At 37.0% G+C, this 19,063-nt stretch overlaps 2 protein-coding genes across 8 annotated transcripts in view; one reads left to right on the top strand and one right to left on the bottom strand.

The window, feature by feature from the left end:
- The window catches only part of ORC2 (origin recognition complex subunit 2), a 47,019-nt gene extending 28,816 nt beyond the window's left edge, over positions 1-18,203 (top strand). For all 6 annotated transcript variants that reach the window (XM_036098523.2, XM_078071173.1, XM_036098521.2 and 3 more), the window contains 9 exons: positions 995-1,093; positions 3,638-3,747; positions 6,029-6,161; positions 6,973-7,069; positions 10,056-10,202; positions 10,747-10,918; positions 13,460-13,521; positions 14,199-14,317; positions 16,462-18,203. In XM_036098523.2, the coding sequence (XP_035954416.1) occupies positions 995-1,093; positions 3,638-3,747; positions 6,029-6,161; positions 6,973-7,069; positions 10,056-10,202; positions 10,747-10,918; positions 13,460-13,521; positions 14,199-14,317; positions 16,462-16,548 (1,026 nt within the window). In that variant the 3' untranslated portion in view covers positions 16,549-18,203. The remainder of the gene's footprint in view (positions 1-994; positions 1,094-3,637; positions 3,748-6,028; positions 6,162-6,972; positions 7,070-10,055; positions 10,203-10,746; positions 10,919-13,459; positions 13,522-14,198; positions 14,318-16,461) is intronic.
- NIF3L1 (NGG1 interacting factor 3 like 1) overlaps positions 1-19,063 on the bottom strand; it is a 55,165-nt gene that overhangs the window by 9,756 nt on the left and 26,346 nt on the right. For both annotated transcript variants that reach the window (XR_013447319.1, XR_013447320.1), the window contains exons 7-8: positions 16,411-19,052; positions 14,358-14,469 (exon numbers count right to left, since the gene is read on the bottom strand). The gene's annotated coding sequence lies outside the window, so the exon portion shown is untranslated. The remainder of the gene's footprint in view (positions 1-14,357; positions 14,470-16,410; positions 19,053-19,063) is intronic.

The raw sequence follows: 19,063 nt of genomic DNA, 5'->3' as shown, positions 1-19,063 counted from the left end.
ATGAGCTTTTATATAAATTTTGATTGGATAATTGGAAGCAAAACTTCTCAGTGAATACCTTTTTGTATAGTTTTGTTTTTGTAACATTGTTGATATATTCAAGTCAATATAAATAGTAAGTGAAGTGGCTGTGGATCCATGTTGAGTTGTTTGGAAGAACATTGTATGCACCATGGCCTGAGAAAAGACTAATTATCTGGTGTTCTGTATAAAGATTCAGAGCAGTCTAGGAAGCCTACTGCTTGAAAGGTTTTCCATCCCTTCTTACCACCATGGAGGTTAGTCCTGCCCCAAGTCCGCAGAACAAGTAGTGAGCCATTTTACTGGAACAGTAGGCAGGTCTTTTACTTTACTGTTGATATCTTCCTCATTTTCAGTTCTTTGACTGTCCTGATGTTAAAGGATTTGTTAGAACTGTGTGAGGCAAAATGAACGTCCCGATAGGTAAAACTCCCTTTTCTTTAAGTCCGAATGGAAATTTTATGTTGGAGTTTTTATGTCGGAACTTAGGAATCGTTTCAGACTACTTCAATCTAGTCATTTCTTTAACTTTTATGACCCCTAAGAGTTACTCAGTTTTCCTACTAGAATTAGATGTCCTTGATCCTTAATCTGTATTGTTGCTTCAAAAAGAAAGTGGTGCCAAATAAAGAATTTCACATATCCTATTTTATGCTAATGTTACTGTCTAGTTTTGATATAAAACAAACATCTAGGGATGCCTGGGTGGCTCAGCTGGTTAAGTGGCTGCCTTCGGGCTCAGGTCATGATCCCAGGATCCTGGGATTGAGCCCTGCATCGGGCTCCCTACTCAGTGGGGAGTCTGCTTGTCCCTCCCCCACCTCTTGTGCTCTTCCTTGCATGCACTCTCTCTCTCTCTCTCCTCCTCTCTCCCTCCCCCTCTCAAATAAATAAAATCTTAAAAAAAAATAATTTAAAAAAATTTTTAAAAATATCTGAAACTAAGAATTGATTTTGCTCTATCCACTCTCAGAGTGATTTGGTAGAAGAATATTTTGAAGCTCATAGCAGTTCAAAAGTTTTAACCTCTGACAGAACACTGCAGAAACTAAAGCGAGCTAAACTGGATCAGGTATGTTGTAAGGAAGTTACTTCTACATTTTTTTTTTTATTGTGAGCTAAAAAGTACACTGCATAAACAACAAATTTGAAGGGTAAGTTTACACAAACAGAATTATTGTCCTGATAAAATGAAACACAAATTAATGTGACCTATTACATATTTTATTATATAAAATGGTAAATGGTTCACTTCAATTCTGTTTGACATACTATAATTAAATTTTTTTTCTCTAATTACTTTATCATTTCTTCAGGATTTATGATAATCATCAGGCCGTAGTTTCTTTGATATCCATGTAGCATTAATCTGTTATTCTTTAACCCACATATTCATTGAACTGCACACTGGTTGTAAAATAGATTGTGACCTGACTCTTTTAGTTACAAACCTTGCAAAGAGCAGAGCAGATCTGCTTCTTGATATTATGGAAAAACCTGCTCAGTACTGTAAGGTAACAAGGTTACTATATACTATGGTTCTGGTATCTTATTTTATAAAAATACCAGTTATACTCAGGGTTTTGACTGATACCTCCCTGAGAGAGAAGACAGAACTCATTTGAGTGAGAAAATCTTTGAGTAGAAAGTGAGGTTGATAATCTGAGTCAAGAAGAAATTGTTATTGGCTCAAAGTGTATTGAGACTTATTACTTGTAAACTAGAATTTTTGCAATTTTCTAAGGTATACAGGGCTTTTCACAGATACAGAAAAGAGGAGAATATAGGGTAAGCTGCTATGACCTAGAAGACCTGGTGCTATATGGTTGTTTTTGTTACCTGGCTTATTGGTAATCAGATTCAGATCAGAGACTAGCTGAAGACATGTCAAGAAGCCAAATTGTTCCAGGGAGCAGACGGAACTAACATCTGCTTAGTGCATGTATTTCTATATAAGCAACATGGGAGAAGGATACATGGGTCTAGAGTCAAAGCAGGATTTCATAGGACTGAGATGCAGAAAGACCTAAAATGAAAGGAACACCTGTTACCAATAATGAGGGAAGGGAAGGTCTTTCATTGACTGTGGACATAGCTAACCAACTCGACCGTTTAGTATTAAAAAAATATTTTACTTAAGGGATAGAATCATGGAAACATGGTAGCGCCAAAGTAAAGTGCATATACAGCTTTTTGCTAGAGTTTTCATTTCAGAAAGTGAGCTGTGTTTGATTCACCAGCATGAATTTCTAAGTTTTGGGTACAGGGCAATGTACCTTCCTCAGTTTATTTACGTTATCCTTTAAAAAACTTTACCATATTGGGGTGTCTGGCTGGCTCAGTCAGTAGAGCATGTGACTCTTGATCTCGGGATTGTGAGTTTGAGTCCCACGCTGGGTGTGGAGATTACTTAAAAATAAAATCTTATTTACTTACTTACTTACTTACTTATTTATTTAATTTTAAGTCCTCTTCACACTTTCACGACCCTGAGATCAAGAACTGGGCTGAGATCAAGAGTTGGATGCTTATCCAACTGAGCCACCCAGGTGCCTCTTAAAAATAAAATCTAAAAGAAAAAAACAAAAAACTGCTGTACTTATCAAAGATGGATTTGTTAGAAGAAGCCTTTAGGGAGTACCTGGTTGGCATCTGTGACCCTTGATCTTGGGGTCATTGGTTTGAGCCCCACGTTGAGGATAGAGATCACTTAATAAATAAAAGTTAAAAAAAAAATCAAACGTTAATGGGGCATCTGGGTGGTTCAGTCAGAAGAGAGTCTGATTTGACATCAGGTCTTGCTTGATCTCAGGGTTATGAGTTCAAGCCCTGTGGTGGGCATGGAGCCTACTTAAAAAAAAAAAAAAAGCTTTTGGAAGAGAAACAATGATACAAGTTTATTTTACTAGTGATAATGGTAAATTATAAAGAACTTTTAATGTTTTCTGGGAATTCATATTTCACTGTTACCATAAGCTTTCACATTTCATCAAATTCATAGGTTTTTAAAAATCTGTCTGGATTTGTTGTAAAAGCCAGGAGGTGGGTTTAATCATCTCCTTATGGTAATGATCTTTTTAGAAATTAAAGCCTTATGTTTGGAATTTATAATCATAGAAATGGTTCTAGATAAAACTTGGGCAATTCTTTACTGTTATATATTTGTACTGAAAACAGTACTTAAAAATTTTTAAGAAAACGGGTGCCTGGGGTAGCTCATTTGGTTGGGCATCTGGCTCTTGGTTTTGGCTGGGGTCATGATTTCAGGGTTGTGGGATTGAGTCCCGTGTTAGGCTCCACACTAGGCGTGGAGCCTGCTTGGGATTCTCTCTTTCCCTCTCCCTCTGCCCCTCCCCCTGCACTCACGCACATGCTCTCTCTCTCTTGCTCTTGATCTCGCGCTAAGAAAAATTTTTTTAAAGAAAACAAATACTTAAATCATACTTGAAATATGATGTGTATTCAGTTGATGCACTCATTACCAAACCTGATTACAGTAATATTTCCACTAATGGCCCCTTTTTAACCTCTACCTCTAGTGAAATATTTTTAGTTTGGATTGATTTTGATGTAAATGGTTTGAGAATGATTTTCTTCCCTTCTTTTTTTTTTAAAGCAAACTTTGCGTAACTTATTGAGCAAAGTTTCTCCTTCCTTTTCTGCTGAACTTAAACAACTAAATCAACAATATGAACAATTATTTTATAAATGGATGTTGCAGTTACGGTATGTACTATTATTATTTCATACCCTTGTAAAATAACAACATATTTATATGTGTTAAAGCAATTTAACATTGAGTTTTCTTTTTACAATCAACTTGATAATATTTTTTATATATAAAAATTTGAAAAAAGTAGGTATTTTCCTAATTGTATGATTCACATGTAGAAATTTCATATTGTATGACTCATCTTAAATTCTAGTTTTCAAGAAATGTGTCTAAATTTATCAGATGTGAAAGCCACTGGTAAAATAACTTAGAATTTCTTAGAATTCTAAGTTACTACTTATAAAAGTATTTGAAAATCTAATTTGTCAAGATTGATAATATCAGTGACATTTAAGTCCAGTTTTCCACAGCAAAGTTCCTAAAAAGAAATGTTTATTTTAATCTCATTCTATTTTCATGTACTGTAGATCTTCAGAATTTTGTGATATCTGTCCTATAACATTATTCTACCATTTTAAAATTATTTCTTAGAATACTTTTTCAATTTTACCATTTTTCAGATACTTCATTAAAATAACTAGAATTATTAAAACTTTACTATAATCACTTTTATACTTTTATTAAAAAGGATCTTAGTATAAGGAAGTGCTCAAAAAGTATGCTACTGTAAATGTATACTCACAGTTACATAGTCACTGGAATAAGTAAGAAGGCAGGTCCACCAAGGAATAAAAACAGAAATTGACACAATTTTCCCCATTGATCCTGGTTTTCTTTTGCCAATAATACATCAAAGTGTTATGCTTACCTTCCCTGCTAGGACCTCAGCTTCTCTCAATAACTATTTATAGATCTGTTCATTATAAATTTGTAAAGTAGCTCTTCACTCTGATCCCATCCCCCAGAGACCAATTCCTCCTTTCAGTATGTCAACTCTGATAACTTGTTCAGCTTTGCTTCGCAGCCTAGACCTCAGTCAACTACTTCAATAGAATTGCCAACTCTCTGAATTCCCTTTTTTTCTGCTGCTGCTACCTTGCTAATCTCTACTTGGGGGTTATTGCTTTTCTTCTATTTCTAGGCTCCCCTGCAATGCTACAGAGCATCACGTAAATACTGTTTCTGATTGACCTCTATGAACAATCATGGAGTCAAGCTTTAGTTTGACCCGTAGTGCTTGGTGTTCTGGATCTTCTTACTCTCTTGGCTTTTGTTGCTTTTTGCATGTGAAAAACTCCCATAATTGTATCTCTGGCCCAGCCCAGGTATCACTCCTTGGCAGCAGATATGGGTATCTCAATGTATGTTGGAGGTTTCCATGTGGATGTCCTGTAAATAATTCAATATACATAAAACTTAACTGCTCTTGGGGCGCCTGGGTGGCTCAGTCGTTAAGCGTCTGCCTTCGGCTCAGGTCATGATCCCAGAGTCCTGGGATCGAGCCCCGCATCGGGCTCCCTGCTCCGCGGGAAGCCTGCTGCTCCCTCTCCCACTCCCCCTGCTTGTGTTCCCTCTCTCGCTGTGTCTCTGTCTGTCAAATAAATAAATAAAATCTTTAAAAAAAAAAAAAAAAAAAAAAAAAAACTTAACTGCTCTTAAATCCATCATTCCCATCTGCCCCTGCACCCTGGCACAATGAATGTCACCCCATTCATGTAGTTGCCCATGCCAATAAAACAAGTTATTCTGAAATACTCTCTTTCCCTCACCTTCCACATCTAACCACTCTCCAAATCCTATTGATTGGACATGTAAAGCTCTTGACAACTACTATTTTTCTCCATAACACCTAATTCAGGTCCACAGTTTTTGGCAGTTTTGTCTCTCCTTTTGTCCGTTCCCCCTGTTCAGCCAGTACTAGCTTCCTGAAAATATCATGCTACTTTTCTACTTAAAACATTTCAGTTAACACGTGAGTAATTACTTTTAAATGGTCATTGTCCTTGAAATAAAATTTAATTAATGTCTTAGTTGACTTAAGACTTTTGTGACCTGGCCTCTGCTAACGTTTCCTGTTTAATCTATCAATTAAAACTCTGCTTCATTCAGCCTGTGGAACTGTTAGTGCCTTGTCCCTGCTGTTCTCCCTTGCCTCCAGCCAGCCATCACTTGAAAGGTAATAAAGAGCTGGAAAGAAAGCTACTGAAGTTGGAACTGAAGTTTGGTGTACAGATAATAAAACTGTGCTTCTACTGTGTATAAGCTGGGAATCAATGTAGTTACTTGGTCATCTTAGTCCTTTCCATATTCTTTATCAACTTAAAGAAACTAGTTGATTATAAAAAAGTAAGAGGTACCAAACTTTAACTTCATGAATGCTATCTTTCCTAACAGCCTGGGGTTCAACATTGTGCTTTATGGTTTGGGTTCTAAGAGAGATTTACTAGAAAGGTTTCGAACCACTGTGCTGCAAGATTCCATTCACATTGTCATCAACGGCTTCTTTCCTGGAATAAGTGTGAAATCAGTAAGTTTCAAAAACGTTAAAAGGAGCAACATTATATCCCTGCCAATCCATACCCCTACATTAATGAGGATGCTACTTCTCATTCTGGAACATTCAAATTTTTTTAGCCTTTAGTAGGATTGCATAGTGCTTAAGAACATATGTTTGGACTCAGCGTTCTAGCTTTGAATCTTCATCTCTGAATTTCCTACTTTGTAACTGATAAATGTATTAAATCTTAGAGAAATGTTAGTTTTGTTTACTATCCCAAATACCAACAGTACTTCTCTGAAAGACAGGATTATGGAAAACTCAGTTTTATTATGCTTTTATGTCACTTTGGTACTCTAAAAGTAATAATATAAGTAATAGTTTGTAGTTTTATAATGCATTTATTATAGATCATTTCAGTGCAAATGCTCATGTCTTTTCATCATTTGAAAACTAAACCTTTTGGTGCTGGATATTAACCACTGCAGTATTCCTTTTTAAAAGTGTCTTTAATTCCTTTTGAAAAGTGTTTGTATCCTGTTTCCTTTGATAGATCTATGGTTTTCTCATGTTTCCCATATTGGTGGGGGGTGGTATTTTGCTACCCTCTTATCTATACATCTTTGCTGTTCTTCCATGTTTCATTTTAGCTATAACTTATGCCAAAAAATGAATTAGATATACTTAAGTACCAGTAGAATTTTTTAAGTGGTTTTTCAGACTTGATGGGAAATCTAAATGCATTTTTAACTTATAAAAAAGGATTGATTTGTTAGTTGTATTTATCCTATATGACAGAATAAGTAGTAATTGATGTACCTCTTGCACTTTTATGATATAGATCCTGAATTCTATAACAGAAGAAGTCCTCGATCATATGGGTACTTTCCGCAGTGTATTGGATCAGCTAGACTGGATAGTAAACAAATTTAAAGAAGGTAACATGAAGTAGATGCTCTAGTTTTAGGGTGAAGCTAAGCGTGCACTTCTGCTTATTCATGTACAGGTAGATGGTCCCCAACTTAAAATGGATTGACTTACCATTTTTTGACTTTATGATGGTGCAAAAGCAATATGCATTCACTAGAAATCATACTTCGAATTTTGATCTTTTCCTGGGCTAGTGATATGTGGTACCATGCTCTTCTTGTGATGCTGGGCAGTGGGGCAGTGACAGAGAGCCACGGCTCCCGGTCAGCCTCATGAGCATGAAAGTAAATAACCAATAAACTTACAACTGTTCTGTACCCATACAACCATTCTTTTTAAATTTCAGTATTCAATAAATTACATGGGACATTCAACACTATTCTAAAATAGGCTTTGTGTTTTTGCCCAACTGTTGGCTAACATAAGCATTCTGAGTACATTTAAGGTGGGCTAGGCTAAGCTATGATGTTTGGTAGGTTGAATGTATTAAATGCATTTTCGACTTATATTTTCAAGTTAGGATGGGTTTATTGGGACATATCCCCATCTAAAACCAAGGAAGATCTGTATTATTGTATACAAAAATGTGGATTATTTCAGTAACACTTATCTAAAAGCTGATTTAGATTTCTCTGAAATAATTTGTCCTTTCTTTTTCCATGAAGTTTTTCTGTGAACTTCACTTACACCTAACAGGAAAGAATTGCTCATACTACCTTGAATTTGTATAACCAAAAGCCTATTATTTCAGAATAGTTTTCAGGTTTTACTTGGCCCATGTGAAATGCCCCCAGGTGATAGGTGCATCTCTGGTATTTTTATATTGTTTAATATTTTTATAAAACATTTTTATCTCTCTAATTGGAGTATCATTGCATTTGAATAGTTTCATACACTAAAATCTGTGGAATGGAAAAAAACATTTAAAGATTTTATTTATTCATTTGACAGAGAGAGCTGGGGGAGTGGCAGGCAGAGGGAGAGGGAGAACCAGGCTCCCCACAGAGCAGGGGGAGCCCGATGTGGGACTCGATCCCAGGACCCTGGGATCATGACCTGAGCCAAAGGCAGTCAACTTAACCAACCGAGCCACCCAGGCGCCCCATTTTTGTTACTCTTTTGGTGTGAATGTTTTAGCTATGTGAGCATTTCAGAAAATTAAAAATAAGATTATTTAGGGTCCAACAGTTGACAGTCACTGAAGAGTTTTTTTTTTTTAAGATTTTGTTTATTTGAGAGCGAGCGAGCACAGGGGCGAGTGAAAGGGAGAAACAGACTCCCTGCTGAGCAAGGAGCCCGATGCAGGACTCCATCCCAGGACCCCAGGATCATGACCTGAGCTGAAGGCAGATGCTTAACCGACTGAGCCACCCAGGCGCCCCTAGTCACTTAAGAATTAAAAGGAGTGGGATGCCTGGGTGGCTCAGACAGTTAAGTGTCTGACTCTTGGTATCAGCTCAGGTCTTGATCTCAGGGTGGTGAGTTCAAGCCCTATCTGAGGCTCCACGCTGGGCATGGAACCTACAGTAATAATCTGATGGAGAATTTTGATATTGTTTATATGCTCATGAAAATAGGTGCCTAAGTCATTTTATATGTATATATTCATATATAATGCCTATTTTATATATTTATATAAAACATACTTGTAATTATATAAATTGTAATTATATACATTTGCATATGGGTATATAATTTGAATATAACTACACAATTCATAATTAAATACATAGTATAATGCACATGATGTAAATATGTCAACATTTAAGTATAATTCAACTATAAAATAGAAATGTTTATATATAATTTAAATACTGATGATTATGGTGGCTTCTAGACTTTCAAAATGTTGTCAGAATCTTTGTTGCTGTGTTGTCTCTCTTGTCCCTCTAACCCCAGTGGTAGAGAAATTTAGTCTAAAAGGCTCATCCTCCATTATGTCCTATTTCTTAACAACTCGAGAGAGACTTATCAATGGCTTTTGAACATGTATAGGACTTCTTCCATCATAAAAAAAGGTTTACCTGATTCTACTGCTCTTCTGTACTTCTATTTTCCTAGTTCAGTGATTTCAGAGTTTTTGAAGACATATCCTGCTTTCTACTTTTTACCTATTTCCTTAATTTCTTACTTCTGTGCTACCTGAACTATATGCTTGAAGATCACCTGTAATTTTCTTACTAAACACAGGTGGCCTTGACTCATCCTTTGTTTATCTTGATCTCTGCAAGTATTTAATGGTTTTGACAGCCCCATCCTCCAAATTCTGCCTTCATTGACCTTTAAGACATTTTTTACTTCTCTGAGTTTCCTGATGCCTTGAGCAATATCCTAAATTCCACCCCTCCCTTCTTTTGTTTTCTTTGGCTTTTGTGATAATCAGGGTTTTCTCTCTTAATGCCTAGTGAGAACTTTTGGGGTATGTGTCCCCTCTCCACTCCTGCGCTGCAATGCAACATGTCTAGATTTACTTCCAACCCAAAATGCATCTTCCCTTATTTCCTGTGCCTTATTGAAACTGCTGGGGCGCCTGGGTGGCTCAGTCGTTAAGCGTCTGCCTTCGGCTCAGGTCACGATCCCAGGGTTCTGGGATCGGGCCCCGCATTGGGCTCCCTGCTCAGCGGGAAGCCTGCTTCTCCCTCTCCCACTCCCCCTGCTTGTGTTCCCTCTCTCACTGTGTCTCTCTCTGTCAAATAAATAAATAAAATCTTAAAAAAAAAAAAAAAAAAAAGAAACTGCTTTATGATATGATTCACGTGCTAACCATTCAACATCCAGTCCTTACTGATTTTCAGTGAATTTCCTTAAGACTTTAATAATCTTTTGCCTCTTCTGAGAGGCTGATATCTTCTCAAATAAATTACATACCTCTATGCAATAGTTACTTTGTCCCATACTATTCTTTGACACATCTTTTAATACACAGGTATTGTGTGTGGTAAGGACTTTACAAATATTCCCTGTAAATAATAATTGAATTGTCTTTCCTTTTAGATTCTTCTTTAGAACTCTTCCTTCTCATCCACAATTTGGATAGCCAAATGTTGAGAGGAGACAAAAGTCAGCAAATTATTGGACAATTGTCATCTTTACGTAACATATATCTTATAGCATCTATCGATCACCTCAATGCTCCTCTCAGTAAGTATTACCATTTTTCTTTCTCAGGATACCAGTTTTTAAAAATGTCTTAATGTTGTAAATCGCAACATTTTTATTGTTTCTCAGTACACTTTTTTTGTTGCATGCATAAAGTCACAGATTGCTAAAAATAAAAGTGTCCTCAATCTGATTCAGAACATTTCTTGGAAATAAAAATTCATATTGTAAAGGGGGTGTTTTACACCTGAAGTTTCATGAAGGAGAATAAACACAACTATTATTTTGGTCTCTTTCCACTCTTTGTGGTATTGCAACATTTATTTTATGCATTTAATTCTGAGACTTTGTGATAATCCCTATGCCTTGGTAGCACTTACTTATTTTAAATTGTATTTAATATACAAATAAAGATTCAGATGTTGATTGACAATTAGATTGTGAGGTACTGATATGGATGGGGAAATGGCAAAAATGAAAAATTTTCAGGATTCATTTTTTAACACTTTCTTTCCTAGAGTGGAATCTAGTAACACCACAATATGACTAATTAGTAACTCCTGTTTTCTTTAATCATATGCTATAGTGTGGGATCATGCAAAGCAGAGTCTTTATAACTGGCTCTGGTATGAAACTACTACATATAGTCCTTATACTGAAGAAACCTCCTATGAGAATTCTCTTCTGGTTAAACAATCTGGATCATTACCACTTAGTTCCCTAACTCATGTCTTACGAAGCCTTACCCCTAATGCAAGGTAAGAATGAAAACTATAGTTTCTTTTTTTAAAAAACTCTACATTTTATGATATTCGTGAGTAGCTTTTAATGGCAATTCTAAAGTCTCTACTTAGTTTGCAGGATTAAGAGAAAGAGTAAAAAAGAGTTGCCGGTACTGGGTTATGCAATAGCCAGACTCCTTAACAATAGTGTCAGCATTTTTTTTTTCCTTAATTTTTATATTTCTAAATAAGAGCATCTCAAGATAGTGGTCATTGTGGAGGAAAAATAATTTTGATGAATTTTACTTAAATCTGATGGTTATTTTTAATTATATATTGAACACTGTCATATAAACATGGGACCCTTTACATGAAATAACTCCTTTCATCCTCACAACCACTCTAAGGTAGATAGCAAAGGGCACAGAGATTTTGATCCAAATCTGCCTGGCTCCCAAGCTCTTGCTTTTAAACATCTCTGTGTAATCTCTCCAGTGAAGCCTTTCAGCAGCCTCACCAAGAGGCATATCTGAATTAATAAAAGCTAAGAAAAGCTGGATACAGCATAAACTGGCAAAACATAAAGGGTACAATTAATTAACCTGTTGAAAAAGGCTTTGAGTAGCAGATTCCCCCTGCCAAAGCACAGAATTCTAGAACAATTTTTTTTTTTTTAAGATTTTATTTATTTGGGCGCCTGGGTGGCTCGGTTGGTTAAGCGACTGCCTTCGGCTCAGGTCATGATCCTGGAGTCCTGGGATCGAGTCCCACATCGGGCTCCCTGCTCGGCAGGGAGTCTGCTTCTCCCTCTGACCCTCCTCCCTCTCATGCTCTCTGTCTCTCATTCTCTCTCCCGCAAATAAATAAAAATCTTAAAAAAAAAAAAAAAAAAAAAAGATTTTATTTATTTATTTGACAGAGACACAGCGAGAGAGGGAACACAAGCAGGGGGAGCAGGAGAGGGAGAAGCAGGCTTCCCGCAGAGCAGGGAGCCCGATGTGGGGCTCGATCCCATGACCCTGGGATCATGACCTGAGCCGAAGGCAGATGCTTAACGACTGAGCCACCCAGGCGCCCCTCTAGAACAATTTTTAACAAGATGAAGCGTTTAACAACAACAAGCCCTGTTGAGAATAATTAAAATTTGAAAAGATGAAGAAAAATACTGTGTTCTTGGATGAGTGGACTGAATATTATAAAGGTAGCAACTCCTCCCAAATTAGGATGTATTAGACCTATAAATTAATCCAAACAGATGATTTTTCTTGTGTTTTAAATTTGACACAAAATGCAGTTTCTTAAAGAAGGAGGTGAGACTAGCAAAGTCTTTTTCTCCCAAGAGCAATGGCACTTCTAGTTAAGATGGTACAATACTTTTCACATTTTAATGATGAATTTTGTTACTCTATAAAGCTGCTTTGTATACCTGAAGATTAGCATTGCATTAATATTGAAATGTGCATTAAATGACTAATCAAAGTTTCTATGGAATTGCAACTGAAAAAGTCTCATTCAGTCTTTCTGTGCTTACTGTTAATGGACTAGTGCAAGTTGCTGTGTATAGCGTTGGGAATCTATGCAACATAAGTACTCTCAACATTAAAGATGACTCGCAGTGCTCTAAAGCAAGTAGTTTTTAGTTTGGCATACCCTAAATGTCTGTGTACTAGCCTCCACTGCTTTTTTTTTTTTTTTAACTGCAATTTTGTTTCATTCTGCAAACGCCAACATCATTTAGTCTTTATTTGGTATGAATGTGATCAAAAACTTTAACCAACCTTTAGCTGTGGAGTCACTGGCAGTATCTAGTTATAATGTGGCCATTCAGATGATCCAAATATGCTTATAGTGCTTATTTTCTAGATTATCTTAAAAATGTAAATGTAAAGGTTTAAAGTTTTTGCCACACCAAAGGACTTCTGGAAATCTTAGTGTGGGTGAGATGCTTTCAGCCCTAATCCACTTTGTACACTTCTGTCAAAATTGATATGTAAGAATATTTATGTACAATTTAGTGTGGAGGGATTTTTAACAATTAAAATTGGAAGTAATATAAACATCCAAAATGAGTAGGGCAATGGTAAGTTTGTGGTACATGATAGGTGGGCAGCCATTAAAAATTTAGGAAGACTTTTTAATGATATAGGAAAATAAGTGAAAGGTGAGATGTAAAATAGTGTATACTATATATAAATGCATGAATTTATGTGTTTCCACCTTGCTTCATTGACAAAGATTTGCAAAGGCAGCACACAAATATTTCCACATCAAATGTTAGTGGCTGTTATTTTAGGGTTATGACATTAATATTTTCCTCTGTACATTTTATTATATATTCCATATTTTCTAACTTGAACAACCTGTAGCCTTAAAAAAAAAAAAACTAGATTTTCCTTAAAAGGAAATTTTAAAAAGCTTCTTTTTAAGTAGGCCAGGATAGGATGTTCCCTGGAGAAAGGAACAGAAGAAAATACATATGGTTTAAACCAAGTATTTCACATTATCTTTGTCTATTTTACTGTTGTCTTTTGATGTTAACGTTCTGGATTTGAATTCCTGTTTTGTTTTTTTCCTTAGGGGGATTTTCAGGCTACTAATAAAGTATCAGCTGGATAACCAGGATAACCCTTCTTACATTGGTATTTATGATATTAAATCGTGTGTGACTTTTGTTTCCCCCCATAAATTCCTTTTTCTGGAATCTAGGAATAGCACTGCAGTGTTTCACAGGAGCAGATACATGGTTTGCTCTGGGATCAGTTTGTCTGCCACATGACACATTTTCAAGAAGCCCCCCAGAGACACTGCTTAACAGGCCGTTTGCCAGTGCACGCCCAAAGACACATCTGGCCTGTTTTTACATTTCCTATGGTAATGGAATGTGGATATGTGTCTACCAATTACATATATTTCATATGCTGGGCATCTTAGCAGATTTTCTTCCCCTTAGGTAAAAATGTGTTAATTTAGACAAAGATTTTAATAATCGTGCAGCTCTCTTGACTTACTAGTTCCTTCTTTAAAAGTCAACTTTATTCATGCTGTTTAAAGCTGTCCACAAGATTTGTTTTACTTGGTCACAGATGACTGCTTTCAACCAGTCAGTTCCCTTTAAGATGTAAGCCACAGCATATAATACTTAAGTGTTCTCTAGTTTTGCTTCTTCCAGAGGTGCCTTCTTTTTTTTTTTAATCAATACTGACTGACTGCTTTGACTTACTATGGCAACAGCTTATGTTCTTTGGTATGGGTACCCATATGTGGGGTCATGTCTTAAATGCTGACTTATGTTCACATCTCCTTTTGAACTCTCTAGGATTTTCTTTTCAAGATTTTTACCAACAGTGTCGAGAGGCATTCCTGGTCAATAGTGATCTGACACTTCGGGCCCAGTTAACGGAATTTAGGGATCACAAGCTTATAAGGACAAAGAAGGTGAGAGTTTTGCTATTACAGCATTATATGCTAGGATTACCTTATCTCTTGTTTACTTAAGGACACGTATGCCTTTGACTCAACTTTGATAATAAAATGCAGGTTCCATGATGGGCCACAAGGATCCATTTAGGCGGTGTGCCATTTGAGTTCTGTAGAAAGAGATAAAGTAGAAGTACTCAGCTTCAAAGCAGAAAACTTAAAGAGTTCTAGTTCAAGGTAATAGGCCATTAGAAATAGGAGTCAAATAATTCTATTCCTTTTTCCCCCTCTTCCTTCTATCACATTCGTTAATTGGGTCTATATGGAGCACTAAGTATTAGGATATAGTAGTAAGCAAAAGCCTAACTCCTTTCTGATAGAGCTTAAAGTCTAATGGAGGAGATGGACATTTGTCAAATAATCACACACACGTAAAGCTTTAACACTGTGGTGTCCTATGAGCAGAAAGACACATGGTTCTGAAAGACGTCAGAGTCACATCAGACCACTGAGCTGAGATCTAGAGGGAAACTGGGAGATGATAACTGGTCAAAGAGAAAAACTGAAAGGCCAGTGTGCCCCAAGACGAGGCTGAAAAGACAATGACGTAAAGGCTAGCTCACACGCTACTTTTAGGCCAAGGAAAGGATTTTAATCTTCATTTGAAAATTAAGGGAAGTCATTAAAAAAAATTGTTCTGACTCTGGTATGGAGAATGGAATGGAGCAGAGTGGGGTAGGGATTGCTAAATGTCAACGCACAGAGACCAGCTAGGGAGGTGTGTTAGTAGTCATAGTTAGTAGGAGTAGTAGTTAGAGCTGATGGTAACTTGACTAGGATGAAGACAGAAAAGTGGTTGGAGATCAGATACACTTGAGAGGCAAAACTGACAAGAATTGATAGATTGGATATGAGCACCAAGGGAAAGTGTCAAGAATGATTTCTGGTGTCTGGCTTGCATAACCAGAGAAATGGTGAGCTCACTGGATGAGAAACATTTTTGGGGAGACAGATCATGAGTTCCTGATTGTAGTGTTTGGACTTACTCTGTTTGAGGTTCTTTTGAGATTTCCAAATGGAGATGTCAACTAGGCAACTAGGTTTCCTAAGAAAAGAAACCAGAGGAAAGATCTGAGCTAGAGCTAGATTAATCCCTGTGTATTTAGGTTGTAACGAAAACCACGCATTGGTGGGATAGAGATTAGAAGGCCAGGAACTAAGCCTAGAAGTGTGACATTAATGGCCAAGTAGAAGATAAACGTGTAGAGGCAGGAGAAATAGCCAGACAGCCAGAAAGAAAACCAGAATATGATGTCATAGAAGCTAAGAGAAGCATGTTTTAAGAAAGAACAGTCAGCTGTGTCAGGTTCTGCTAAGAGGCCAAAAAGATGAAAACTGAAAATATGTATTGGATTCAGGAGTAAGGAATTCCTTGGTGGTCCAAACAGAAGGTCTTTTAATGATATGATAATGGTGGTAGTAGCTAGGTTGGACTGGGTTGAGTGAAAGGTGAGGAAACGGACACCAGTAATTATTGACAACTCTTCTGGAAAGGTACAGAGGTTGGGTGATAGAAATGAGAGTTTAGCGAGGGTTATTTAAAAAGGGCAGCACCTGGCTGGCTCAGTCAGTAGAGCATGTGACTGTTGATCTCAGGGTCGTGAATTCCAGCCCACGTTGGGTGTAGAGATTACTTTTTTTAAATTTTTTTTTTAAAGAAAGATTTTATTTGAGAGAGAGCATGAGCAGGGGGAAGGACAGAGGCAGAGGGACAAGCAGACTTCCCACTGAGCGGGGAGCTCAGGACCCTGGGATCACAACCTGAGCAGAAGGCAGATGCTTAACTGAGCCACCCAGGCACCTAGAGATTACTTTTTTAAAGGGGGGGGGTGTATGGGGGGTGGAGATACCTGGATAAAAGAACAGAGAAATCAGTAGGGTAAGATTCTAGAAAGAGCAGGAGGGTAGAGAGATCTACTCACCCTCTAGTCTTCTTTTCTACTATGAAGTGATTTAACTATAAACTCAGTGTATTTAAATAGATAACGCTACGTACCCTTTTGCCTTAATCTTTACATTTCTATATTTATATAAAATAATAAATGGCTCACCTATATCGCTTTACAAATGACTAACATCCAGGGTATTCTCACTTCTTTTAGGGAACTGATGGAGTGGAATATCTATTAATTCCTGTGGACAATGGAACACTGAGTGATTTCCTGGAAAAGGAAGAAGAGGAGTCTTGAAGTTGTCCTTTACTCTTGAATCTTTTGTGGAAGGAGGGGTTGTACCCCAGCTGCCACTCCTCTAGTCTAAAGTGTTGTGTTTACATCTAACATTAGACTCTTCCAGTGTATAAGACTAAAGATGGGAGGGGAGGAATGTCATCAGTTAGAACCTTGATTAGCCTGGCTGGTGTACCATCTCTATACTATGCAGCGGTCCTCAAGTTGGAGAAAACGTGCCTTTCATTCATTACCTCTCTGGAGACTTCTTGCTGGAATGAACAGTGTGCTCAGGGACTATTTGGAGCTGGATGTTTTTGAATTCTTTTATACTGGAGATGATGATATTCCTAATTTTTTGAGGGCCTTTTAAACACTCCCAGAGCTGATTGCAAATGTGTTTGTTCCAGAGCATGGAAGTACAAAAACAGTGACATCACATAAATCTATTTGCTGTTCTGTCAGAGCTGACGAGTGTAAAGAAGGCAGATCATCTTCCTGTTCTTAAAAGGCTTAAAAATGGTGTGTAAGACTGGGGAAGAGTAGGGTATCTAGCTTTCTCCTTTTGGATTTAGACTCCATGCTGGTGGGGTGGGGGAAGAGGGAATGACCCTCTTCAGTTGGGATAGTGGGAAAAGCATAATGAGCATATCGGGTGTATACCCACCTTAGAAAGCACATGAACAATAATCATGACACTTGGAACAGCCAACATCTGCGCCATCACCTTCATGACACAAGTAAGAAGCCAGGCTACAGAAACACAGTCCTGAATTACATTTTAGGCATTGTTTTCAAGACAACAGGAAAAAAAAATGTAATTATTCTTGCATTGACATTTTTCTTCAATTACTTATGAGTAGCATATTAATGGCTGATTTTAATCTTGACTTCTCTATCAAGTAGACCCAAAACTCACTGTAAGAGAGTTTTTTTCAGTTTTTTTCTTAAAGTAACAATTTCAAGCCCTCTAAATATTTACACGAGCCTTTTTCCTTAGGAAAGAGAAAAAGGCTAACTTTGGCCACTGGTCAGCTTATAGTCTTCACATACTCTCTAAAATATTTCATACTTGGAAATGAAATTTTTCAATAAAATATCACTGTAATAAGTGAAACTGCTGATGCGGTACATACTTTATCTTGTAAAGCCCTTTCATGAAACTGTTTCCCAAAATGCTCAGAATTTAAGTCTTTTCTCTTTGTGGCATATAATTTGTTAAATCCATGGATAAGGGTTTAGTCATATATAATCAAAATACTTTAAAAAACTAGTACATGAATTTGATTCTAAAAATTTTTGTTACCAAAGGATATTCAATAAAAAGTGAGTTTCCTTCCCCTTCACCGATCCAGTCCCTTACGCAACCAGTGATAGTTTATTCCTCCAGAGGTATTCTATGCACACGGAAGGGTATGTGTCTGTATCTCCTTTTAAAAACACAAATGGTAGCATATGATATGTGCTCGTTTGCACCTTGCTTTTTTTGCTTAATATATCTAGTTTATAACTTGTAGTATAAAAAAGTATATAAAATCTTTAATGACCTAATATGCAAATTTTGCATTTGCCCTTAAATATCTACTGGTTTATTTTTATAATTTTTGTGTCCATACTACTAATAAGCAGTATGTGTCAACAGTCTATTAATAAATAAAAAGCCAATTTGGATAGAACCACTTTTTTATAGTACTGGTTTTTTACTAAAAATATTTTTAAGTCCTTCAAAAATTTATAAGTGCATCTTACAGATCTGAAGATCTGTAATTCTGCTAATTATTCTACATTCTTCATTAACTTGTTTCAGTATCAATGTTCCTTATACTCTTACCGGTTAAAGAGCTTGACTGCTAAGGCTCCCAACTTCTGTTACTTGCTTCTGACAAGAGTGAACAGACTGAAAACCTTGAAAGATTTTTCTGACTGCTCTTAATAAAATGGCCAAATCGGGGGACCTGGGTGGCTGAGTCGTTAAGCGTCTGCCTTCGGCTCAGGTCATGATCTCGGTGTCCTGGGATCGAGCCCCGCATTGGGCCCCTGCTCCACGGGGAGCCTGCTTCTCCCTCTGACTGCTGTTCCCCCTGCTTGTGCTCTCTCTGACAAATGAATAAATAAAATCTTAAAAATAAAATGGCCCAAAAAAGGCACAGGGAATGTCGAACAGGCATTCTTGCACCCTATAAAAGTTGACATAACACTGCATTCCTGATGCAGAGAGTGCTAAATCAGTTCTTGTAATACTGTAGAAACGGACTTTCTTAGCATGTTTGTCATTTTAATACATGAACATTCATATAAAAGATGAGTGAGTTTAGGGAATGGTTAATAGATTTTGCTTATCTCTCTTTTTTTAAAAAACTTACTTTAGAAGTCTACTTTTTTCCCCTCTAATTCAATGTGGAGCCAGTAGCATTGTTCAGAATGTTTATTCTAGGAGGTGGAAGACTCTTCCAGCTTAGTCCTGAGTAACCATCAGAGATGACAGTCAGGAGGGTCTGCCTTACCAGACTGTGTGGCTCCTAAAACTGAGGAATAA

Source organism: Halichoerus grypus, chromosome 4, assembly GCF_964656455.1.
Source record: "Halichoerus grypus chromosome 4, mHalGry1.hap1.1, whole genome shotgun sequence".
NCBI classification, from domain to species: Eukaryota; Metazoa; Chordata; class Mammalia; order Carnivora; family Phocidae; genus Halichoerus; species Halichoerus grypus.
The sequence above is the reverse complement of the archived record's forward strand: the minus strand, read 5'-3'. Positions and strand labels throughout refer to the sequence as shown.